General features: G+C 36.8%; 1 protein-coding gene across 4 annotated transcripts in view; it reads left to right on the top strand.

Moving 5' to 3' along the window:
- The window catches only part of GNPTAB (N-acetylglucosamine-1-phosphate transferase subunits alpha and beta), a 48895-nt gene that overhangs the window by 13894 nt on the left and 9280 nt on the right, over positions 1–25721 (top strand). For 2 of the 4 annotated variants that reach the window (XM_085570278.1, XM_021536412.4), the window contains 14 exons: positions 1336–1421; positions 6902–7021; positions 8660–8701; positions 9436–9641; positions 10338–10402; positions 10597–10785; positions 15717–15878; positions 17570–17749; positions 18690–18860; positions 20485–20608; positions 21323–21526; positions 22412–23520; positions 24521–24720; positions 24985–25204. In XM_085570278.1, coding sequence (XP_085426404.1) covers positions 1336–1421; positions 6902–7021; positions 8660–8701; positions 9436–9641; positions 10338–10402; positions 10597–10785; positions 15717–15878; positions 17570–17749; positions 18690–18860; positions 20485–20608; positions 21323–21526; positions 22412–23520; positions 24521–24720; positions 24985–25204 — 3078 coding nt within the window. The remainder of the gene's footprint in view (positions 1–1335; positions 1422–6901; positions 7022–8659; positions 8702–9435; positions 9642–10337; positions 10403–10596; positions 10786–15716; positions 15879–17569; positions 17750–18689; positions 18861–20484; positions 20609–21322; positions 21527–22411; positions 23521–24520; positions 24721–24984; positions 25205–25721) is intronic. The other 2 variants (XM_021536422.4, XM_085570279.1) reach the window with 1 other exon arrangement.

Below are 25721 nucleotides of genomic sequence, written 5' to 3'. Positions count from 1 at the left end.
CTCAAATACTTCTGTATTTCTTCTAGACTCAGATCAGTCACAATGTATCAGTGTGTCATTATCAGTAGAAGCAAATGTTTCCACCTGGATGTGAACTTCCAATGTGTGCTATATTAAACCTGGCATTTGGCAGAAGGACTTAATAACTTGTGCATTAAGAAATGCACAAATTGTGTTTTTATGACAATTCCTGACCTGGGTATTTCAGGGAGGAGATTTTTATGCCTACCTGGGCAATCTGTGTCCTTTGTGTGAGTGGAATGGAGTGTGCTGATGTGATCCTGGTTACAAAGAGACAGTGTTCAGCTCTGGCAGGAATTGCGTGTGTGCTCTTGTCACTCAGGCACATGATGGAGCTTCCCTGCTCTAGGGAAGGCTTTAATTTGCTACAGTGGCAATGAGTGGATGTATAACCTTTTAAGAGGGAGGATGGTTTGTTTATGGTTTTGAAAGTGATCTTAGAGAAATGGTATATTTAATAGTTACTACAATGCAAGAAATAAGCGATAATAGCATATAAATCTGGGGAGAGTGGTGTAAAGTAAGTACTATAAGTACTATGTTTTCCTGGTTTTCTTTCTTTTTGTTTTGGCTTTTTTCACTCTCCAGTACATACAGATATGTACATATCCCAGTAAATTCAGCCACCGTGCCTTCAACTCTAAAACATCACAAAATGCTGCTGTAGTTTTCAAGGTTGGACTTTCACTGTAAAAGATATCAAGATGTCTAGTTTATCTCAGGGGAGAATGTATATGTTTTATATTACTTCTATCTCAAAATACCTGGACTTCTTTATTATGTCAAAGCATATTTACCACTTTTATTGTTGAAAAATTGTGGGTTTTTTCCCTGGCTGTTTGTTTGCAGAGCTCAGATTTTGAAGGTGTATATACTTCAGTATATCCTGTATGAGGATAGAAAAAGATGAACAAAATTGTGAAGGGGTGTGTGTGTGTTAGGGGTTTCCTGCTTGTATTGAAGTGCATTTGATTTAGGTCTCAGTTTTGGGAAATCAGTCCTGAATTTTTAAATGCTGAGAAACAAGGGGAAGGTGACCTAAATAAAAAGTAGTTTAAAAAGAGTGTACATAAGTAATGAAATCCTTTTGTTGCATAGAAAAGCAAAGTTTGTTTAAATTAAGTATGCTCTTCAGTTCTGGGTCTGATTGCTGCCTCAGTGTCATAATTTAGTTGGGATTGTGATCTGCTCAGTTGTTCACGAATGCATGGATCGATTTGAATGAAATTGGTTGTGGTTAAACATTTCAAAAGGTGAAAATTAAGTGTCTAACAGGTGGTGACATCAAGTGGTTTTGGTTTTTTTCCTTTGCAGGTTGTCTTGGAGTGGAGTAGAGACCAGTATCATGTTATGTTTGATTCATATAGAGACAACGTCGCTGGCAAATCATTTCAGAATAGGTGAGCTTTACCTGCACTTGACACTATTGCACATTTTACTTGTTAATTAAATATTTAAATAAAATATATTAGTTGAAGTAACATAGCGTTGAGTAGAACCTTACTGTATGGGCTCCAAATCTGCAGCAAAGTTTAAACTTTGTGAGAGCTTAGTGCATAATCTCATAGTTTGGAAGATTGGCTTTTGAAAGCTCTAGTCATATAATAAATTTATGTTTTGAATGTATTTAAGTCTCTAAAGAAACATAAGAATGATGACAATTTTAACAATGAAGAGAGGCCATGACATGTTTTCCAAGTTAAGACAGGAAAACATAAGTACTGTTCCTATGTGCTTAACATTTCAATACTCAGTGTTTTGAGAAGTTATTTTTAAATTGCCTGTGTTTTCTGTGATGTCTCGTGATGATCATTATTTAGCAGAGAAGTCACAAAGCTAGTAAGAAGGTTTTAAAAGCTGAGTGCATGGGAAAATCTCTCACAGCAAGTTGAAAACCAAGTCATATGGGTCATTTATTTTAGTTGTATTAACTGCTACATGACTTCCTGTGTTTTCATCATTCATGTCTGAATAGCCATAGGGTCTGTTGCTCAGGGAGTAAGTGGACTGTGTGGGTGAAAGAAAGCTACTTAGCAGGTATCATCAGACTCTTAATATTGATACACTTGACTGGGATAAAAACGAACCCTGAAAGCAGAAGCTTTAATCTGCCTTGAGGTTTGTTGCATCATAGTACAGTAGAAATGATCAGATCAATTTGTCACGCTTTAGTTGGTGTGAGATAACTCTGTAAAATTCATTGCATGGTGTTGGTGAATACTGGGAACTTTTATAGTCTCTTCTACTCCTCTCCACCATTTTCCAATGGATGACAGATAAAAGAAGAGTTACATATGGATGAATAGCTTAATTGTTTACATATTTTAGCAGTACTGAAATGAAATGTGGCAGTTTGGTCCTCTTGCTGCTAAAATCCCTGACTTTGTGATAATTAACTGGAGTGTTTTTATAAAGCCATTGACTTTTTCCAAAACAAAATCACAAATCTTACTGTTGTGGTGTAGATATAGTCACTTCCCATTTCTGCAAATGTTTCCTTCATTGTGGTTGTGTAAAGCACTCCTTTGCTAGTGTTCATTATTGAGGATTGGGAGCAAAACATCCAGTGCCTGCTGAGGAACTCTTGGCTGCCTGAGCAAAAGCTTTAAGTTTTTCATGATGGCTGCTTAAATTATTCCAGTTCACCCATATGCCTTTAGCAGTCTTATGTCAGGAGTAACAGGGAAGTTTGCTGTGATATTTGTGTGCAGCTACCAACTTCCTCTAAAAATTCAGACCAACCACAAGTCTTGGTAGAGGCATACTTTTAGGCATTTGTTGACTTTTAGTTGTCCCTTGTCAGGGGTTCAATTAATTTTTATTATCAAACTTCACAAGTGCAGTAATGGACCCTGTCTTGCAGGAGGCATTTGCATCAATGGTGGTTTACTGGACTTTTTAGACTGGTATCAATGCAACATATAGATAGAGCTACACATAAACTGAGGACTTCCATATTGAATCTAGCTTGTCCAGTGATTTTAATCAGTTCCTATTTTAGTGCTAGAGAAAAATATTCAGAGTTGGAGAACAGGAGGCTTGTTGGTTAGAAAATTAAGCAGATGTACTGCTTTGTGGAAAGTAAAACCTGCATGGCCTTTGGGAAGTATTAGTGGGCCTTCAATTGAATTTGAGTTGTGTTGTTCTTTAGGAGCTTTGCAGGTAAAATTCTCTGTTCTTTCAAAAGCTCACTGTGAATTGTAGGCAAATTTGTGTATATGGGCAAGCTCCTTATGATGATAAGCTCAAAAAGCTCATCACACAAAAACAATGACATCATCAGTAACTCCTATTGAACACTGCTCTCTACCAGACCAAGGCAGACTTCTGGTCTTGCCTTGGAGTTTAGCAATGGCTTTTGGTTGTTTTGCCTTCCAGTTGCAAACCCTTGGCATCCCAACTGTGGCACTTTTCAGGTAGCCACATCAGCTGCTAAACTTACTTCTTCTATTGCTCAAGCTCTTACAAAGCTTGAGAGAATGCACTAGGAATTCCAGGGCTTTTTACCAAGGTACTTTGTCCAAAGCCGGTTTTGCAGACTGAGTTTTGATATGAAAATAAAAAGGGAGAAAAGGAAACTAAATAGTGGAGTTCCATGCATGAGTGTTTTGGACGAGGACTGCTTTTTATTACTGTACTTGCAAATGGTAAGTAAGTACAGTATAGTATTTACTATACAGTAAGTATAATTTACTTACTATGAAGTGTAACTTTGCTATTCGAGGATGTCCTGTTTAAAACTCAGAAATACATATGGAAAGATGTGAAGGAATAATCCCCAACTTTTAAAATGTGCAGCCTGATTTCAGTATGATGCAGAAGTGAGAGCTGTCAGTGGTTGGCCAGCCATTAACTGAGCTGAGTGAGGCTGAAGAGAGGAAAAGATGTACAAATCAGGGAGCAGGAATAGCAGTGGAACAGCTGAGTTACTGTTAGTGCATAATTACAGGGCTGGAACAGGCAGGAGGGCTGGGAGGTTTACTATGAGCAGCTCAGACTTCTACTGTTCATAAAGAGGCTCAGCAAGGTTGGAGATCACCATATGGTAGCTTGGGAGAGATCCAAAATCTGCTGTACTCGTTCGGCAACAGTGGATGTTGAGACAAAAGTTTGTCTTCTACCTACAGTCTCAGCTGTGATGATGGTTCTCTTATGTAAACACATAATGACTATGAGAAGTTACTGCCAGGAAATGTTCCCCTGTCCTGTCTGGGGGACTGGTGGGTCTGGTTTTGGCTTCAAGCAGGATCCTATGGATGTTTTTAGATTTGCAAGTAAAAATGGGTACACTTTGCAAAGAGAAAAATGTAAAAACCTCCAATTGTTTGAGCGTCTCCAAGGAATTTTCCAAAGCAATGATTTTCTGTAGAAAGGTGTTAAGATAATTCCCACTTGGAATCAAATTGCACCTTTGAGTCGCATCTGTTAGTGAACCATAAGTTAGTCACGTCAAAGAGGTGAAATAGCTGATTAGAACAGTGGCTGTAAATAATAAATTAACTCAGGTCACCTTGGGCTTAACCTGTTTGCCACACTGGTGTTTCTGATGAAGACTGAATGTGTAAATCCATATGAAGGAAACGCAGCTACAGAATTTGAGAGAGAATTTTTGAGCTTCTCTGAATTTCAGCAATCTGCAGAAGACTCCAAATGTTAAAACAGTGTTTGAGAGCAGTACTACTGAAGTGTAGTATCTGTTCCTCTTAATTTTAAACCAATTTACAGCAAAATTCCAGTACATACTTCTGAAAAGATAAGCTCCCGGTGTACTTTAGGAAGCCATGAAACCATCCAGAAAGCCTTGGCCAAGTCCAGAGAAGTATGGAATTAACAGTATTGGCTTAAGTTCCTACAGTGTTAGTTGGAAACAACAAATTGACTTGGGATATCTGGTTTTTATTATTATGTTTGATAAATATTACTTTCTGAAAATGTGTGCTGTAAGGGTGCATTAAGGAAATTTATTGACTAGTTGGATAAATTTTGAGAAATTAGACTAGTGGATCTGCAAACAACTCACTAATATTTTTTTTAAAACTGGTCTGTCTCTATTGCCACTGATAACAAAGAATGACCTCACCATGCCAGGGTTGATTGAATTGATGTACTTGCATCTGACCAAAAATGCTTTTCCTCTGTGGAATTTACTAGCTTTTGGCTGTATGAGGCATAGTGTGGGAAATTACATAGGTATATCTGCTATTGCATAGACACACACTTTTAGGAAATAGTATATCCAAAAGAACTCCAGCTATTTTTATGGTGTGAGGCAATTTTGACTTCTGTGAAGCCTCTCTCCATTTTACTATGTTCTTCAATGAAGCCTGGGTGAATGAGCACTGCACTTTGCCCAGAAGGCTGAAGGCTGGACATTTTTTTAAATTTTTTAAGTCAGGTGCTTCTACCTAAAACACTCCTTTCTGAGCTGTAGCATTCCAGGTATTGTCAAACCAGTAATTTAACTGATCACAACAAATACAAAAAAGCTGGAAGAGCTCCTGCCATTGAATTTCTACTCCTCTGGAGGATGTTTTAGTTCAAAACATACCTAACTTCTGGTTAATTTACAAGGTATCTCTGGAGAAAAAAGTGAAATAATTGAATAGAAGGGTAATTTGATTCAGTAAATTGACTTTTTTTGATAGAAGGGTAGCCTCCTGCAGATGTGAGAGACTTTCTGGGTGGTGCTGCTAAAGGAAGGCAGCACTGCTGCTGAGATGTTCCAGCTGTCTCAGAATACCCCACCATTATCCTCTGTGTGTTGCAGCTCAGTTAGGAACATCAATAAGTTGAGAACGAAATGTTCCTGCCTATTGTGCTGTGACAAGCTCCTGGCTGACCTTTTAACAAATTTTGTGCTTCAGTTGTTGAGTCTGAGCCAGTAGAAAACAAAGCTGGGTGCAAGCTACTCTGCACAGAATGCTGTGCAAGGGCAGGTGGACAGAATACCTGGTCTGCAAGCTCTCTTTGAATGCTTTTGGAAGGATGCAGTGGGTGGAGAGGGAACATCTTCAAACCTCTCTAATGCTGAAATCCATGGAGTCACAGGATGATGTTTTCCAATGTTTGCTAGGCCATCTACAGTTTAGGAAAGTATTAAATAGCTTGACACTGGAACTTTTGAGAATAACTGGGGTATCCTCCTGCTATATGGGACTTGGATTCACCTATGGCAGTAGCTCTGACACAAAGCTGTGGGCCTTGGAAATGAGATTATCATAAAAAAAAGTAGGAAAAAGGTACCCAAACTCCCTCCTTCTGCCTTATGCATGCTAGGAAGTATTAACTCTCCAGAAGCAGCTTCAGGATATTCAGCTGTGTCAAGAATTAATTTGTCTGCCATGTCTAGAGTGTGAATTCATGCACCCAAATTAGATTGTTGTTTTCTGAAATGCCCTGTTAATATAATCTAAGAGACATTCCTAGGATAGAGACCTGGTCCTACTGAGATCTTACTGGCTCTGTGCAATTAAATAACAATTAAATAAGTTATGCTTCATGCTGTCCTATCTGAAGTAGTTTGTGAATTAAGAATATGCTCAGGTCTTGGTACAGACTTGAAAAATATTTGGTGGGTTTTCAAGAAGTGGGCCAGGAGTCTGTCAGTGAAATTCAGAGCATAAAGTTCAGATTTCCTTTAGTTACTGAACCATTAAAACCACTTTGTGTTCTTTGGGTTGATGTCTGTGCTGTTTTATCAAAGGCTTGTGTATAATTGAGACATGATATATATAGCTAAAGAGAGTCTTTTTGCTTTGTCTTGTTTGCAGCCCAGACACCAAGTATTTCCCTTGTTAGACAGAAACTGCTATTGTAGGATGCCACAACACTTGTAATGTAATATTAAAGAGCTCATATGGCTTTCCTTTGAATTATGTAGGCTTTGTTTACCCATGCCAATTGATGTGGTGTACACCTGGGTGAATGGCACAGATATGGAACTGATCAAAGAATTGCAACAGGTCAGGGAACAGATGGAGGAAGAACAGAAAATAATGAGGTAATAATCTTAGATATTTTTTCCCTTTAACTGACAGCAGCAATCTAATGCTATACTAGTTTTCTTTGTTGTTATTTTCCCCATGTTACTCAATATGTAAATTAAAAACACATTTTCATTTGATTATTCCCAAAACCTTGTTTCAGTTCTACTTTTAGCTGTCAAGTACTGTCTAATTAGAAAATTGTTTAAGATAAGTATAATAATTAATGCTTTCCTGTCATGAATTTGTGAAATGCCATGTGGAAAACTGTGTGTTGTGTATGTCATTTTGTATTGATTTCTATAACAGTTTGTAAATAATAATAAAATTGTGCCTCAAATATATAACCTCTCTTCATCTCTTTTTTCTCTCCCTATCCCTCTGGGATTTCTTTTAGTAATAGGCTTCATAAAATCTTAAGCATGTTTCTTAAGTTCTTGGTTTTAGATTAGATTCATAGTCTCACAAATACTGAAACTGAGAATTGGGCAAATAATTTATGCATGGTATAAAGGTATGAATTGGCCTTTATCTGTGGAAGTAAAGACAGTTATTGCTGCATTTGTTGTTGTAGATTGAGCTATAGAGTTCTGCAAAATTGCTGGTCTAGGCATTCAAACACAGGCTGCTGCAGATACCTTAGATTATGTCTTGTAACCATTAATTTAGTTTTTGATAAGCATCTCTGCTCACGTCATCTGTTTTGGCCAGTTAATATGCTAAATGGAAGAACAAGTCTGTATTTTAAGGGTTGTAATAATTTAGTTCAGAATAATGAGAAGTCCACAAGTTAGTGGATTGATCTGATTTTTGGCATGCTATGTGTTGCAGTTTAGGTTCAATTGTCAGTATGATCTCAAGGGAAATTCTTGATCTTTTCTTTGTTACATAAACATTGGAAATATTAGAATTTTAAATTCATTGACCTTAAACATACACAGTCTCTGCTCTGAAAAGCTTTCAAGTTTATGCTAATATTTTCCTACCAGCTCATATAGCTAATATTAGTGAGTTTATCTTTGTCATCACTCATGCTATGATTCCTATTTCAGGAAAGGAAAAACACATGTTTTTTTTTATGTAGCACTGGTTTGGAAAGTTGAGATTAGGCTTACGAATAAGACTGGTGACTATACCATGTTTGCTATGTACAGGGACACCTGGTTCCCTCCCATGTAGACAATTTTTTTTCATGGCCTTTGGAATCAATGCACATTGCTATAAAAAGAGCTGTTTCACAGACCTTATCAGAATATTTATGTTAGGCAAAACAATCAAGTCAACCTAGTTTCAGGTCACTCCATCCTGGTTTCTTACCAGTGTTTTCCAATTTTGTTAAGTAACCTAATAATACTAATAAGTAAGCTAATAACCTAATAATAACCCCATAAATTCCTGTTAGCAGAAAGAGTCCTGCTGCCACAATTCTCAGCACAGCCATGAACGTTTGAGCTCCAAACTGCATGTGAGCAGTGAAGGGCACATGTCAGTCTGTACTCGCCTTGGTAAGGCCAATGGCAAGGCCTTGGCAGCTTTTTCTCTGGGTTATTGGTGCTTTGACAAGGTGTCCCTGACTCAATTAACAATATGCAATTAGACTCAATTCCTTGCTCAATTCAGTGTTATTTATTATCCTTTTTTAAATTTTGTAATAGGGAAATCCTTGGAAAGAATGCAACAGAACCTACAAAGAAGAGGTGAGTTTTTGGGCGTAAATTGGAATAAATTATATCCTATTCATTATTAGCTGAAAGCAGATGCTAGTTGTGGGGTGGTTTGATTTTCTATAGCCTATGCAGGCAGTCCTATGTCACTTCAAGAGCTGACAGCATAATAATATATTTGCTGAATGAAAGTAATGTTATTGTGACATATATGATTGAGCTTCTGATAACAATTTCTGGAGTTTGGAATGCATATCCCTGTCACTGTTTAGGGTTAGCTCCTGTTCTGAGTATGAAAAAAATGTCATGCTTTTGAGTTGTAAAACTCCAGGTATATATGCATTAAAAATTCCATGTTGCTTTCACCTGGCATTTGTCACGTGGCACTGCAAGTAATTGTCTGTAGAGGGTCCATGCCCCTTGTGTCTCTGCTGTCAGGAAGCAGCAGGACCTAGCTTGTCCTTTTGTTATTTAGATATTTTTCTATAAGGTCTCTTGCATGGGCAGACTTGGAAATCTTGGAAACTTTAGAAATAACGGTTATGGAAATCTTGGAAACTTTAGGAAAAACAGTTATGGGAATGAACACTACCAGTCAGATATTTGTCTTCTGCAGGAAAATAAGCATGCTTTTCAATAATTTCCCCTTGCCACAGCAAATGTTACAATTAATCAGATTTCACAAAATTTTTTCCCATTGCATCCAAGATTGATTTTCATTTTCAGTTTTGTAGTGGTGCTAAATATGCTTTGGTATTTTGCTGTAGTGAGAAGCAGCTGGAGTGTTTGCTGACACACTGCATCAAAGTGCCCATGCTTGTCCTGGATCCTGCGCTGCCTGCCAACGTCACACTGAAAGACCTGCCCTCCATCCATCCTGCTTTACAAGCTGCTAACAATATGTTCTTTGTAGCAAAACCAAAAAATCCTTCCACCAATGTGACTGTGATTGTTTTTGATAGCCCTAAGGACGGTAAGAAGCTCTATGTCAGATTCCATCTAGTTTTCTAAAGCAAATTTTTTAAGCTGCTGTGAATTGGTTTTGGGGTTATTATTTTTTTTTTTCTCCAGTACTGACTTCGATGCTGATTTTCTGTTTGACTTTAGCAAGTCATTCAGTGTCTCTCTTGCCCTCAAACTGTTTCTCTGAATGATGACATTAATGATACTGTTTGCTTACCTCCCAGACAACTGATTACAGATGATTAGAGTTCTGTGCTTTAAAGAGCTATTGCAAAAGAGGTTTGATATCTGAATATCTGTATTGCTGTGATAATCTCAAGAGCCTGGGGTTTAGACTGAGGAAAATTAGTTTTAGAAATCCTCTTTTAATTGCTGTGAAGTCTAATTTGAATAATGTGTAGTAAGTTCTGCCCTTGTTCAAAGGATTAGCAACTGTAAGACAAAATTATTCATGTGTTTAACACTTTAGGTCTTAGAGCAGGTATGAGTTTCATATTTTGTTTAATATGTAGTGCCTGACCACTAGTCCAACCACTGTTCTTTATTTTGCCACCAAGGTTTATTTACTATTTGTAAAGACAACTTTTCACACTATAAATACTCATATGTGTTTAATTTGTAAAAGTATTTCTTGGTTACTTCAATACAGAAAAGGAGTGATTTTATACTGGAAGAAGTTTTTGATTTGCAATTTTATGTATTCTAGTTGAAGCTGCCCATTCTGGAATGTTAAAAGACAACAGCAAACAGATAGTATGGAGGGGTTACTTGGTATGTACTTTGACAATCTGTTGATTAACTTTTGTATGTGTTAAACATTCTGTACATTTTTAGAAAGTTTCTGTGCTATTCTCTTTTCATAACTCACATGTAGTAAAAAGTGAAAGCTTTCAGAGCAACCCTTATTGTTATGTGAATTATTCTACCTTTAAAATGGTCCTTAGAACTTGTTTTCTTGTTTTTAGACTACAGACAAAGAAGTTCCAGGTCTGGTATTAATGCAAGACTTGGCCTTTCTTAGTGGATTTCCAGCTACATTCAAAGAAACAAACCAGCTAAGAACAAAACTGCCAGAGAGCCTGGCCTCTAAAGTAAAACTGGTAAGGCTCTGGAGGAGAGTGCCTTTGTTGTACTGGTCTTTTGGAATGGCTCAGGTATGGAATCTCACCCACCTAGGAGACTTAGGATATTTCTGAGAGTAATCTGGGGGTTTCTGTGCGATTCTTCCCTGAGTAGTGAAGAGTAGCAAATAGTGACTCAAAGAGCTGCCTGTAAAAGACCAATTGTCCCTTCTGTGACTGCAAGTTCTTAGGCATTACATTTGCTAGCCGGCAGCTGATTAAAAGGCAGCCTTATCAGTTTCTCTCAGCCATTTGCTGGGGCTGTTTTCTTGCTGTAGAATTCTAGATCACTAGCTTGTTAAATGTGACAGAATTTTGTTTATGTAGCTTCTTAGCTTTTTCTTCCCTCTTAGTTCTCTTAGCGGTAACAGCACTGAACCCTGTGTTTCTCTCTGCCACATGCTCTGTAGGGTCTTCAGCAAGTTGCACTTCAGCTCACCCAGCTGCGAAGCAACAGAAAACAACCTGTGTGACTGCTATTTAGTGCCTTCTGTTCTCTCCTGCTATTTGGGCATCTATTAAAGTTACAGTCAGGTTTAGTGGAAGGTAGAACTATAAGATATGTGTTAAAACCACTGGCTTTGTGATTTGTGGGGTGAAAAGGATTGAGGCCAAGGAGTTTGTGGAAGAGGAGGAGTTAGCAGAGGTAATGGGATGGCAATCCATAGGTAATTTGTTTCCATCAGTAGGATATACACCTGTAATATGGGCTGATTCACTTTGTGGCTTGTTCTTGGTGCTCAAATGAACATGAGGTCCTTTTCCCTTTTCTTTTGTTTTTTTCATTTGGTAGGCTGGGCTAACAACCCATGCACTCTGTTGCAGAAATTATCTTGTGTAATTCCTTTCATAGGCTGGTCACAGTCCAACATAATGCAATCTCAAATTCTTTCTTGTCTCAACTTGTGTTAGCTGACTTCGAGCCTTGCTAATGGCAGAAACCTTGCAAAGTAAACACATTTGTACCTCTCTTGCTACATGCCCTAAAACAGATTAATAGAGTTTTTAAGCACTTATTTATGCTTAAGTAGGTATTTTCTTTTGACTTTGCATCTCTAGTGTCACAGCAGTTAAACAACAGTGGATATTCATATGGTTCATTGCTTTCCAGATGAGCATAAAGACTACATCTCTGGGTTGTCTTAGATATATTTTCCTTTTTCTTGTGTGTCTTTATGGAAGTGGCATCCTGTGCCTATTATCTTTTTATATTATTTTTCCTTACCCTGTCTTAGTTGTGGTTTTTGTCATTGGTCATGTGTCATCTGTTTGTGCTGGTTCCCTCTTCCTTGATGTGTTATCTGTGTGTAAACATTGCCACTGTAATTGCTCCTAAGAGCTCCACTTCTGCAATTTGGTTAGGCAGATATAAACACCGCTTATCTTTACAGATATAAATTGTGTTTATCTGTATAAGCACATTTTTTCTTAGGTATCCACAATACTCTGTGGTTTTCTTTCCAGTCATCCTTGCTGTCTGTGATTCTTTTCCTGGTGGATGCTTTAGAGCAGTTAAATCAGGATTATTACACCCTGTGTGGTCATAGCAGTGAATACTTTCCCAACCAGTCCTCTATTCTTGATAGCAGTAATTCATGTATGTTATGAAGAAACTTATGCATGTGAAGGTAAGAAATGTTTTATTTTCATGCATAAAGATTTTTACATCAAGTGTGGATGTGGTTATTTGCATGGAAGCCTTTGGTAGGTTCTGAGCTCAGAGTCAGTTCTTCTTTCAGTGGATATGGCAGGTAGGCAGTAATGGTAAACACAGTCAAGTGTGGTTTTCTTCTTACCAAAGGGAGATGATGGGTTAGTGCTACAGTTAAGTAGAAAAAAGATTGATTATTTGCAGTCTCCACTGACATTTTGTAGTAATTTCTCTCTTGTTATCATTTCTGGAATTTCCGAAGTGATGCGAGATGCTTGGTGGAGAGGAAGAAAGTTGTATTCTCATAAGTCTGAGACTTATGTCTCATAGATGCCTCCTGATCTGTCTGCTTTAAGTGGCTGTTTCTTACTTCAACACCACAAGTAAAGAAATAATAATAAATGCTTTGAGCAATGCTGCTATTAGTTGAACAATGCTGCTACTAGAAGGAAAGAAAGATGAGAAAAGTAGGAGTGTAGTTATTGGTGCATTTGTGTTGTATGTTGATAATGCTGTTTTGCTTGTATTGCTTTAGTTTGGTTGAAATTACTTCTAAATCCAAGACAGACCAAAGCTTCTTTGACCAGATAGTTCTACTAAAATTCTAAATATCTGAGCAAAGCAGCTGAGCTCAACTAGAGGTGATTAAAATGTGAAGATTCATGATTTAATAGACCTGTTTTCAAGGTGAATTATATCTGTCAAGAGTCTACTGATTTTTTTTTTTTTGTACTTATGGCCTGCACTGTAATGTAAAGGTATGAAAGTTTATTTCAAGATGAAAGTTGAGCAGCAGTGTGTCTGCTGGTCACATTTGTTGTTGTAGGTCGTGTGTTATGACAGATGAAATTGAAAGTGATATTTGACAGCTTTTTATTGTTTTTATTAGAAAGCCACTAGATGGAGGTGTTACTCTGGTTGTGCAGCTGATGGCTGCTGAGCTGTTTCTTTAAGACCAAAAGTGGTTTCTTTAAGACCTATATGTGAAGAACAACCATTTAATTTTTGTTTCCCGCCTGCCCGCTACCTTAACTACATTTCTAAAAGAGACTACTATGCAGCTGAAAGAGATGCTTGTAACTTAAAAACTACATTTTTTTAAGCATTGATTTGTTTGCTTTTGGGTTTTTTGAGGCTGTCATGCTAACAATTTTTCACTGAAATTGTACAGAGGAGTGTACAAAATTTTTGGAGAGTGTTGATTTTTCCTTCAAGATTTAATATCCTAATTGCTTCAAGGACAACTAAGAGCTTGTAGATCTCCCTGTTTGCAAAGTATCATCTCCTTTAATCCACATGCACACACACTTCTATAATATAGACAAGATATGTTAGAAACTTAGGGAAGTCTTACTAATGGAAGTAAATTGACATGGGAAACTGCAGCCACAGTGATGTTGGATGTTTTCTGTCCTCACTGGAGGATGAGGGGTTTGGGATTCTTACTGCTGCTCATCAGTGTTTCTGGAGCAAACAGGTGGCTGCAAGAGATAGTATTATGATCACACAAATATAGCAAGTAAGCTAGTTAGTTATTTCACCAGATAACTTCACTGTAGTCTAACTTTACTGGTAGCCTACTTATGAAAGGACTGGTTTCTTCAAAAGGTATTACTGGAAAAAAACCCACTTTGATGTAATAAAAATGATCTATTCAGTGCAGGGGTTAGCTAAAATTCTGATGCTGAGAAATGGAACATGTTTTTCCACTGCTTCCTGTATATGCTTGGAATATTACAAATTAAAAATGACTGCATATATGCTCTGTTAGTGGGGGGTAAGTGTTTGTAATCAAAGTAGGAGTTTGTAATACAGGTACTTATTTTGCTGAGTTTGGGAGCAAGTTAAAGAGAAACTAAATGTTCTCACATGCTTTCAAAGCTCTAAGATGGTAATAATTTTGGTTTGTTGTATATATGATTTACGAGAGAGATTCTAAGGGACTGTGTGGCACTGTTGTATTGCTAAATAAAGTACATACCCAGTGCTGGCAGCTTTGCAATCTGCAGCATTTCAGTGCTGATATTTTTGGAGGTTGCTGCCTGCAGTCCGTAACTATACCTCAGCCATTCAGCTACTGAAGCCATCCTTTCCACCCATAAGTTCAGATGATTCCCTGGAAGGTCTGAGATTTATCAGATTTTTCTAATGACAGGCCTCATAAGTCAGATTGAAAGATCTCAAATAGCATATGAGTCAAAGCATCAACAGCTTTAAAATGTCACAAGTGGAACAGCTGGTCTTGCTAAGGGAAGGGCTGCTAACTCTGGGACAAGTGTTGTTTTAAAATGAGCAGAAAGGGTCAGATTTAATAAAAAAATAAAACCACTTAGAGTTGTTCCAAAGGGATCTGTGATTTTTTTTGCTTTTTTGAACATGATTATTAAAATTTGATAGCTTATGAATTGCATTTACACTGAAAATGTGGTAGATGTGGTTGTCTTATATTGCCTGAAGGAACAAAATTAAACATAGCATCATTAATGATTAACTGTGTTTATTCTTAATTATACTATTGAATGTATGCACTTGGAAAATCAAAGTGCAGTCATGCTTTTAGGTTGATTGGGTCTGCTCATCTTGCTTCATATGGTAAACACAGCATTTATTGGGTTATGCCATATTCCTAGGGAGCTGCTTTGATGCCTTGTGATCTGTAAACTATATTAGAGCGTGTAGTGCAAGCCCCTGATCCTGTGCATTATGAGATCTGATATACAGACTTACTGGTGGCAAGAGATGAAAACAGCAAACAGATCAAACAGTCCACAACTAAGAAATGACCTTAGCAGCATATTGGCAACCAGCACTAAGGGCTTGGAGACCCACATGGATTAGCTTTGGAGCCCTTTGTATCTCAGATTTCAGAGCTGTAGGTTGAACTAACTGTAAACCATTCTGAACGTTTCACACTTCTGACAGTGACGATACATCAGTCCTAATTTTCTGAGAGGATCATTCCTTGTTTAAGATGGGGGAAAAAAAGGACAATTCTTTCAGTCACATAATAAAACATGAATTTTGTTATTGGAGTGACAGAGAATGAGTGGGGACTTACTATTAATTTACTCCCAAAGTATTTAAAACATGAAAAGGTTTTCCATTGCTGCATCATTGTGTAAAGAGACATTTACTTTACAAAGTCAAAGTGTTTTGTATCTTTAAATGTTTTTAGTTCCCATTTCACCACTTACTTTTGTGTTTTTACGAAATTGAGGCTCTTTAGAAACATTCTTTGAAGTAACTCTAGTAAAAATAATACAACAAAAAGATGGAAGAGTGCTGCTGGAGTTGTTTTTTTCTGCTTTTATAGTTGCAGCTCTATTCAGAAGCCAGCGTGGCTCTCTTGCAACTGAATAACCCCAAGGGTTTCCAAGAACTGAGCAAACAAGCAAAGAAGAACATGACTATAGATGGGAAAGAACTGACGCTTAATCCTGCCTATTTACTGTGGGACCTCAGCTCTGTCAGTCAGGTGGGTAAATTCTCTTACAGCAGGTAAATACTACAACCTTTCAAAACTGCAAATAGAAGCTAACTAGTCAATGACAAGGAACATGAGATTTTTTCCAGAAGCTTGGAAATCAAATATTTATTAGGAATCAAATATTTATTAGCTTGTAAGAAGACATCACAAGAACACTGTCCAGTTCTCAAATCAATTGGAAGGAAGGATCAAACAGTGTGATACTTAATTTAAATTTCCCTCTTCTCTACTAAGTGAAAAATGTTGCCCTCTGCACACATATTCTGATAAAGCTGTGTGTAGTTAAGTCCTGAAAGGCTTAACTGATCCTGACTGGCAGATAAGCAGGCTGCTTCTGTGAGGAAATGGAGGGTTTTTTTAACAAACATGATTGTCTCATTCCCAATATATTTCTTAAACATTTTTTACTTTGGAGCATCATTTATGCTGAGCAAATGCTAATGGCTTCTCTTTCAAAAATTTTGAAGTCCTGAAATACAGATGTCAGTAAGGAAAAGGGGGTTTACTTTAAATGCTTTTGATACAATGAAGGATATTTGGTTTAAGAACAGGAAATTAAATAACAAGGTGTCTGTTTCAAGATAAGATATTCTGTAATAATATGTCTTTGGGATTTTCTTCCTTCTGGAATTTAATTTTTAATGGTAAATATCAAATGGCATGGTTAGTGTGCCCACTCCTGAAAAGCTTGCAGTCTGTCTTCATATCCTGTGATGGGACTTTAGGGGAATTTTTCCTGGTTAATACCAGCCCTGAGCTTCAACTTCATATTTCCCCATGTTGAAATTACAGTTTATTTTGTGAATGGGTACCTAGCCAATGGCTACTGGTGCTGCTAAAAAGTTTTCAGTTGTTATTCTTTTGCAAATGTGAAAGCTGTGTTACTGTATATATTAGTAAACTTACGTACAGTGTGTACAATCTGCAGTGAAAATGGCAATTATTAAACATTCAACTATTTTCTTGAGTTTTGTGTTTCATCTGGACTTTAGAAAAGTTCCTTTTAGGCAACCTTACTTGTTGGCTTTAGGAGAGGTCATTAAGCTCTTATGAATGTGAAAAGAAACATGTTCCAGTGTCCTAAACCTAATTTTGTTACTTGACTGATAAGTTTCTTACTAAAATGTTTTCTATTTAATAAAAATATACAGAAACATTTAGCTATTTGGTTAAATTATTTAGGCTAAGTTCTGTTCATTTTCTCCTGCTTAAATTCTTTAAAATAATAGAGCAGGGGACAATTGAAGAGCAGCTACATCATGACACTTCCTGTATATCTATATTAGGTGACATTTATATCACCTAATATCATTAGATCATGATGCAATGTACTTGAAACTGGATTTCAGAAAGGTGGCGTTACTGGTTTGAAATGCAGGAAGGGGTGTTTTTTCTGCTTCATTCTCCAAGAATTTCTTTCAGCATGGTCAGCAGACATCCTAATTATACCAGGTGTTCAGCCAGTTATGTCAGAACACTGTATTGTTTGCCTTGATAATTTGGAAGAATATGATTATTTATAAGAATAATGGTTATTATCAACATGCTTTTTATTTCTGAATTTTTAAGTCCTGAAGTGCTTATGCACCCATATGCCAAAACACTCTGTCCTTACCTAGCTGGATCAGAACTTTAGTGTCCTATTAAAAATCTAAGAAAAGATTTTTTTCTTTCTGTAGTCCAAGCAGGATGAAGATGTTTCTGCCAGCCGCTTCGAGGACAATGAAGAGCTGCGGTACTCGTTGCGATCAATAGAGAGACACGCCCCTTGGGTACGGCACATTTTCATTGTCACCAATGGGCAGATTCCTTCCTGGCTTAACCTGGATAATCCTCGGATAACTATAGTGACACATCAGGTAAAATTCCACTGTGAAAGGGCCATCAAAGATAGCCTGTTTGATTTGAAATGCAGTTATCCTCTTGCAGCAAAAGGCTGCATTTATTTGGAAGAAGTGGCAACCTCTTCTCTTGCTCACCCCGGGTTTTATCATGTATGTCTTTATATTTGGGCTAAACAGAATATATATATCAAGCCTGTTAGTACAATCTTCCAAATATTGAGGCTTCAGCTAACATGCACCTGTGTCTAATTTCCTTATAGAGTCTATATATAAAAACCTGGGGAGAAGAAAATGTAATCTGAATGTATAAGCAGTCTCTCAAAACCATTAATAACCTAATAGACTTGTGTTGAGGATGGATTACAATTACTGTGACTAAGAAGATCGCTACAAAAAAAGTAGCTATGCATCTCAAAAGCTTATTTAAAAAGAGAAAAGGAATCCTTCAAGCTTCCTGAATAACTGAAACCAAATTGTCTGGTTATTACAAGATGAGTAATTTTGGTATCTGGACATGCCATAGGAATTCTGCACAACCGAAGTGCGAAGGAGATACTTACTCAGCTTCTGCTGACTGCTGGTGAAGTAACTTGAAAAAGATGGGACAGTCCTGACTTTTTGAATGCTGCAACAGATTCAGTTTGCTAGAAATTTTGTGCAGCCTCAAATTAATGAGAATTATAAATGTGTACTCTGAGCCTGGTCCAGTACTCACTGAAAGAGGAGTGTGTGAAAGTTTGTGACTTTGTGAGCAATCGCGTTTCTTAGTTAAGCAGAAGAACTGAAAATGGTTTTGTGTGGGGAAAGAGATACTCAAGTATTTTTTTTTTTCTTTAATGTCTTTTTTCTTTTGTATCTATCTTCATTCTTGATAATTTTTTTAAATAGATAAATGTCAAGTATTTGTATGCCTGACTGAAACAGTTTTTGGTTGTTGGGGGTTTTCTTGTTTTAGGAAATATTTCAGAATGTGAGTCACTTGCCTACCTTCAGTTCACCAGCTATTGAAAGTCATATTCATCGTATCAGTGGCCTTTCTCAGAAGTTTATTTATCTCAATGATGATGTTATGTTTGGGAAGGATGTTTGGCCTGATGATTTTTACAGTCACTCAAAAGGTCAAAAGGTAAGCCATTATGAAAAGCTTATTTAGCAGAAGTAGAACTTTTTTATTCTAATGATAAAAGTCAAAGGAATGCTACTTTGAAAGGGAGAGCACTAACTCCCCCTTTTAACTAGAGAACTGTTGGGTAAGGTTCAGAGTGTAGAAGACTCTTCTCTGTATTTTTATGTTTCTTGTTTGCTTCTACATTTGGGTGGTTATAATGGTTCCTCTCTCAGGATTCACTTTAGTTTCAGAGTTATTCTCTAATTCTCCTGCTTCCTGTTGAAGCACTGGTAAGACTGATGTGGTGTTTGGCAGTTGCTAGTCTTCCTTCCTTGCAATTTTGTTTTGTGGGAAATACTCAAACAAGAATTGACTTTCCTGTGGAAGTACTGAGGTTAGATGACATTTGAAGTGGTTGTAATATTAAAGTTTACTGTTAATTGCCTCTGTTCAGACACCCATAGTAGCTTTACCCAATTTGTAAATAATCATATATATATATATATACACACATACATATATATACACACACTATATATGTATAATTGTTTGCTAAAATACTAGATGTTGTTCCACGTTTATTACTGTAAAGTAATTTAGTCATTCAACAAACCCATTATCAACAACTGGGGTTTAAGGAATGAAAGCATGCTGAGGAAACATTAGCAATAGTTATGCATAAGCACTCTGCCTGCCAGCAGGGTTTTCATCCATTAGCTTGATCTGCAAGAGTGACATGGAGGAAAAAAAAGATTTGTGTATTATTATTTCTATTAAAGCGGTGGGTACACAAGGCCAATGAATTAAACATTTTATGCAGGCAGATGCGCACACTTGCATACACATACAGAAGGGTTGAGCAAAATTAGTTTAAGCTACATTAAAATAATTGTACCTGGAGATGTTAAAGAGGCTTTTAGTTTAAATCTCTAAGGATAGAGGCATATAAGCCATATTGTTTCAGCATTTGTATTGTTTTTTAGTTATTCATCCCAGCTATGATGATGAAGTCAGCTTAGGTGCAGTGTTGTTTGTGATAACCTGATCAGCAAGTGTTGCTGTAGGAAATATGCTGCTAAAATCTTGAAACAATAAAGTAAAGGAAAATGTGTGGGGTTTTTAATGCCTCCTCCTTTGAAAGAACAAACATGCACACTTTTTATCCTGCCAATTCTTAGGATTATTTAAGTCATAGAGGATGAGATGCTTCAAGGGATTATGTTCAATGTGTGCTGCTTATCTCATGACTGCTTAGTAATGAAGAAACATTTTGAGTCAGGAGAACAAGTGAACTGCAGCACTATTTAAGAGTTTAAGTTCACCCTTCCTATCTGACAAAAGAGAAGATATTAGTTTTCATTGGAACATGGTTTGCAGTAGTAGATTTGGGAAGTTCTACTTTCCATTTCTGGCTGTTGTGGCTTTGCTGTATGGCCTTGGGAACTCTTCAGTTCTTCCCTCCCTTTGAAAGGGATAACATTTATTTCACAGACAATGGGGTTTAAATTCTATTTGTAAAGTTCTGTGAAATCTTAAGGCACTGTACACAGGGAGACATTATTGTAAGTCTCCATATTCAAAGAAACGAGCTCAGTTGACTTCTATTTGCCAGTCCTTCTCTCAGAATTTAATGTTGTTCCAGGTGTACTTGACGTGGCCTGTGCCAAACTGTGCTGAGGGATGTCCTGGCTCATGGATTAAAGATGGTTACTGTGATAAAGCCTGTAATAACTCAGCATGTGATTGGGATGGAGGTGATTGCATTGGTAAGACAGCAATGTTGAATTTAGGAAAAGTGAGCTGTTTGTTTTTCCTTACAGGAATAATTCTTTAATTTGTCTTTTTCATATAACTACAGTATTTGCCTCCTTTAATAATAAAAAAGTTGACTTCTAGAGTAAAACCTTATTTCTTATAGACTACAATTTTTTAAGGAAAATGACAGGAAATAATAGGACATAGGATAATCTTTTGGTATCAAATTTGATTAGCTGAATGGAGATGTTTTGAAATTTAAATTATTATATATTAATACACAGTATTATATATTTAGACTCACAATCTATATAATGGATTGTGAAGCTACACTATTAGTTCCTAGATCAAATTTTCAGGACTGCAGTGTAATAAAATGAAGTGGTACTTCTGGATTGAAGAAGTGATAGATTTCTAGGAGACTGCAAAGTCAAGATGGCAAGCACAAGGAGTAGTAAATCAGTTTTCTGCCTGCCTTTTTGAAGTTAAGACAATATATGATACTTTGGATAACCTTTTCACTTGATTCCTAAGCTTCTACGCTGAGTGTAAAATCTATAGTATGCACAAACTCTCAGAAGTCTAGTTAGGATTTGCCCCTTTTTAATTTCATTGATTATTGTTTAGTCTTCAGTCTAGCTTTGACATGCTGGCCTTAATGTGCCTTTCTTCAATTATTTGAAATTCTTACTTCTGCTGAGTTTGTTTTTTTCTCTTTTCTCTAGGTAACAGTGGGGGCAATCGCTATGTTGCTGGTGGAGGTGCAGTTGGAGGTATTGGGAATGGCCCACCATGGCAGTTTGGAGCAGGAATAAGTGGTGTTTCATACTGTAACCAAGGCTGTGCTAATTCCTGGCTAGCAGACAAATTCTGTGACCAGGCCTGCAATGTCCTCTCATGTGGATTTGATGCTGGTGACTGTGGCCAGGGTATGTAAAATTGCTGATGAACTTCCTGTGCGGATTCTCTTGAATTGCCTGACCTTTCCTAGTTTGTCATTGCTCTCAGACTGGGCTAAGGTGTCCTGTACAAGCATCCTCATCTGACCAAGGATAGTTGAATTGATGATGCCTGCAGCAGTTAAGTTTCAAGAACCTCTCTAATGTTGACAGTATGAGTTCAAGTCTGGCCCTGGGCTCTTGCTAAAGGCTTCTTTCAGTCACAGGTGAACTTGTCTGAAGTTCATTTGCATATGAAAGATTAGCAAGAAGTGAACAAAGTAGTTTAAAGTGCTGTCTGATATATGCAGGAGAAGATTTTTCCTGTTTGGAAGAGCACCCTTGCATTTCAGCTGGGACTAATGTGTGCAGTGGGGTTTTGTTCATCTGGGAGGTGACAGATAATCTGTGTTCTGCTGTGGGAGGGAGAAATTCCTATCTGAAATTTTCTATTTCAAATCAAGATGCAGCACTGTAGCAGTGAACTCCAGCTGTTAACATTACTCTCCTAAAGTATGGTAAAAATATAATATGGGCAAGCTACTTATTACTGATACATAATTTTAAGTGACATGATAATAAGACACTTTAGGCTTTTCAGGTAGAGATTGAAAGAGTGATGAATTATACTGGTTTTTAGAATTAGCATGGGAGTGTCTGGTAGCTTTGTATATCTGAGTATGTTCTAGTCATCCATTACTGAAGTGAGCAAGAAGCTGGAAACTAGAGTAAGTGTTCTTTCACAAATGTGTCTCCCTGTTAATATAGTGTCTGTAGCTGGGCATATTGCTATTAAAAAAAGAGTGAAAGATAAATGTTATGCTGAAAATTGACAGAAATTTGTTTTGTTTCTTGTTTGGGATTTTTTTTTCCCAGATCACTTTGAAGAGATGTACAAGGTGATGCTTCAGCTTAATCAGACCTACTATGTTATTCCCAAAGGTGAATGTCTGCCCTACTTCAGTTTCAGTGAAATAGCCAAGAAAGGAATTGAGGGATCATACAGTGATAATCCAATTATCAGGCATGCTTCAGTTGCTAACAAATGGAAAACTATCCACCTAATCATGCATAGTGGCATGAACACAACTGTGATCTATTTTAACCTTACATTCCTAAATAAAAATGATGAAGAGTTTAAAATGCAAATAGCTGTTGAAGTGGATACTAGGGAGGAGCCAAAACAGAACACAACTTCCATGCAAAGATCTGACTCTGATTTTAAAAGTGTAACTTCAGTGCCAGAAGCTGAAATGATATTTGAGGATATTCCAGAAGAAAAACGTTTTCCAAGAGTCAGGAGACGTAGAAATGGCACAAAAGAGAGTGTACCTGAAGAGCTGATAATCCCATCAGTAAATGTGTCTCTTCTTCCTGAAGATGTCCAACTAGCACTGCAGAAACTGGACTTAAAACTACTAAATGGTGATGTAACTCAGAAAGGATATAACCTATCCAAGGCTGCTCTTCTGAGACCTTTCCACTTTTTAAGCACAGCAAAGAGTATTGTAGGCCTGGAAAAAAAGGGCATGCATGATCATTCAGAAGATCAGAAGAACCAGAGCAACTGGGAGAAGTCTTATAAAGATGTAAATGATGGCAAAATAAAAAGAGTAAAAGCAAAGGAAGAAGTTCCTTCGAGGCTTATGGGAGTGAAGGGGACTGTTGTGACAATGAGCACAAATAAAGATATTTACAAAGTACAGCCAAAAGCCACACTTCCCCCCCAGAGCATGGGGAAAAAAAATGAAACTCGAGAAAAAGTATTGAATGCACTCATATTAAAGGAAACACAGAAATCAAAACATACTGGGAATTTTGATCCTGGAGAAGGCAAACAGCGTATGGAAGGAATAAAAGAGCCTGAGCAGGTGGATGCAAATATGAAGGAGGGTCTAGTGGGAAGAAAATTGCAGTCTTATGCTGGAAGTTACCAAGGCTTTTTGCCATGGGAGAAAAAGAAATATTTCCAAGACCTTCTTGATGTGAGTATCTTAATGTTATTCCTTACCGGAATAGTTGCATCTTTCTGCATTTATTAGAATATTGTTAATGTGATTTATTAATTTGAAATTTGATTTGCTTTTGAGGCAAATGCTGGGATTTTTTTTTAAAGATACTTTTACACATAAAATGTGCCTTGTTTATGGTCTGAACCTCTCTTAGCTAGGTAGTAAAAGTCAAATAACGATTTCTGTTCCATTTCTACTACCTTTTCTTGGTCAAATTAATTTTTTGGTCATTGTATGTTGTCACAGGGCTCTTGCTCAGACACATACAGCACTAGAACAGAAAGCTTAAATTTTGTTTAGATGGTGTTTATACATTTATGGATTTAGTTTGTGTTTAAAAAATACAGAAAATAGGTATAATGATAAATAATTAAATTCTAGAAGTTAAATTTAAAGCCTGAAAAGAAGCTCCTTATTTAGATTGTGTCAAGAAAATGTATAGGAAATTTCCTTTGCTTCCATCCAGAGAATTTTAGCAGTTTTGAAAAACTCTAGAAGAGAAGATACCATGCTTCAGTTGGTAGCAGCTGCTTTGCCCTATTTCACATAGAAAAGGGCTATGTTTTATAAAGACTTATCTCTGTTCATCTGAGATTGAATTTTGCCTGAAAAATCTTTATATCAAGTTTATCAAATATGGATGAATAATCTGCAAAAAAAGGCAAATGATGCCAAATAAGGCTCTAAGTATGTGTGAGGTGTCAGAGCACAATTATTAAGGAAGCCTTTTAAGGAGTAGTTTTCCTCAAAGCTTTAAGGAAAAGTTTATTTTATTTATTTTTATTTAAAATTTATTTGAATTTTATTATTTTTAAAGGAAGATCTAAGGAATATAAAATAATAATCTAAGGAATCTAAGATATTCTCTTTCTGTTTTCAGATGAGTTGGCTGGTGGCTGAAATGTCATGTTTGCTAGTGTTTTCTGACTTTTTCAGTAATGTAACCTAGATTTATGCTTGTCCTGCTCTTTAGGAAGAAGAATCATTACTCAAAGAAATGTCGTACTTTACTGAAGGTAAACATTTTGGAAGGCAGCTGAAAGATACATTTGCTGATTCCCTTCGATACGTAAATAAGCTGTTAAACAGCAAGTTTGGATTTACATCTCGTAAAGTCCCTGCTCACATGCCTCACATGATTGACCGTACTGTTATGCAAGAGCTCCAGGATATGTGAGTGTGGTTTTGCTTGGAATAATGTAAAGCTGTGGGAAATTCTACCTTTCTGTTGTTTTGCAGTAGCCATTTCCAGTGTGTTAATAGCTACTTGTTAAAATTATATTTTGGAAAAGAAAATAAGAAATTTACAACATTACAGTTGGGATACAATGAGATTTTTGAGGCACTTTCAAAATTCTGGATAAGAATTTATTTTTAGGTAAAGGAATGTTTTCTTCAGGAAATTAGGGTAATAAATGAATTTTCATTCTTATCTAGGTTTCCTGAGGAGTTTGACAAGACATCATTTCACAAAGTGCGTCACTCTGAAGATATGCAGTTTGCTTTTTCATATTTCTACTATCTTATGAGTGCAGTTCAGCCACTGAACATTTCTCAGATCTTTGATGAGGTTGATACAGACCAGTCAGGCATCTTGTCTGACCGAGAGATTCGCACATTGGCCACAAGGATCCATGAACTACCATTAAGTTTGCAGGTACTTTTTCCTTACTGATTAACTTTTAAAACAGCTTCAAAGTCCGAAATGGTTAAAATAAAAGAAGTCAAATTTTTATCCTCCCTTGTAGCATCAGTAACATTTGACAATTTTAAAATATTACCTGGAAAATATAGCATTGTGTTCTACTTATTGTTTGTTTTTTCTGTGGAGTCTGTGATTAAACTGAGTTCTAGCACCTTCAGAAAAAAGGCTCACTGCTGTCTGAGTTCAAGAAAACAGTGTGAGTTTGTCTGGAGTTCACTGCCAAGAGTTAGATCATGCTGTGCTTACTGTAGTTTCTGCACATAGTAAAAGATAGTACTTGCCCTGAGGAACTTGGCTTAAAAAAGAACGGAGAAAAAGGATAGCAAGGAAGTCATACTAGTAAATAGTGTGATAATATACAAAGACTCATGCTTCTGTTCTAGGAACCTCATAAACAGAGACATGGTTTTTGTAGGACTTGCGTTCTTAAACATACAGGTAGAGAACAAAGTGTGATATTTTTTCTTAA

The sequence above is a fragment of the Lonchura striata genome, chromosome 1A (assembly GCF_050655825.1).
Source record: "Lonchura striata isolate lonStrDom1 chromosome 1A, ASM5065582v1, whole genome shotgun sequence".
In the NCBI taxonomy this organism is placed as follows: Eukaryota; Metazoa; Chordata; class Aves; order Passeriformes; family Estrildidae; genus Lonchura; species Lonchura striata.
This window is presented reverse-complemented; position numbering and strand designations above follow the sequence as displayed.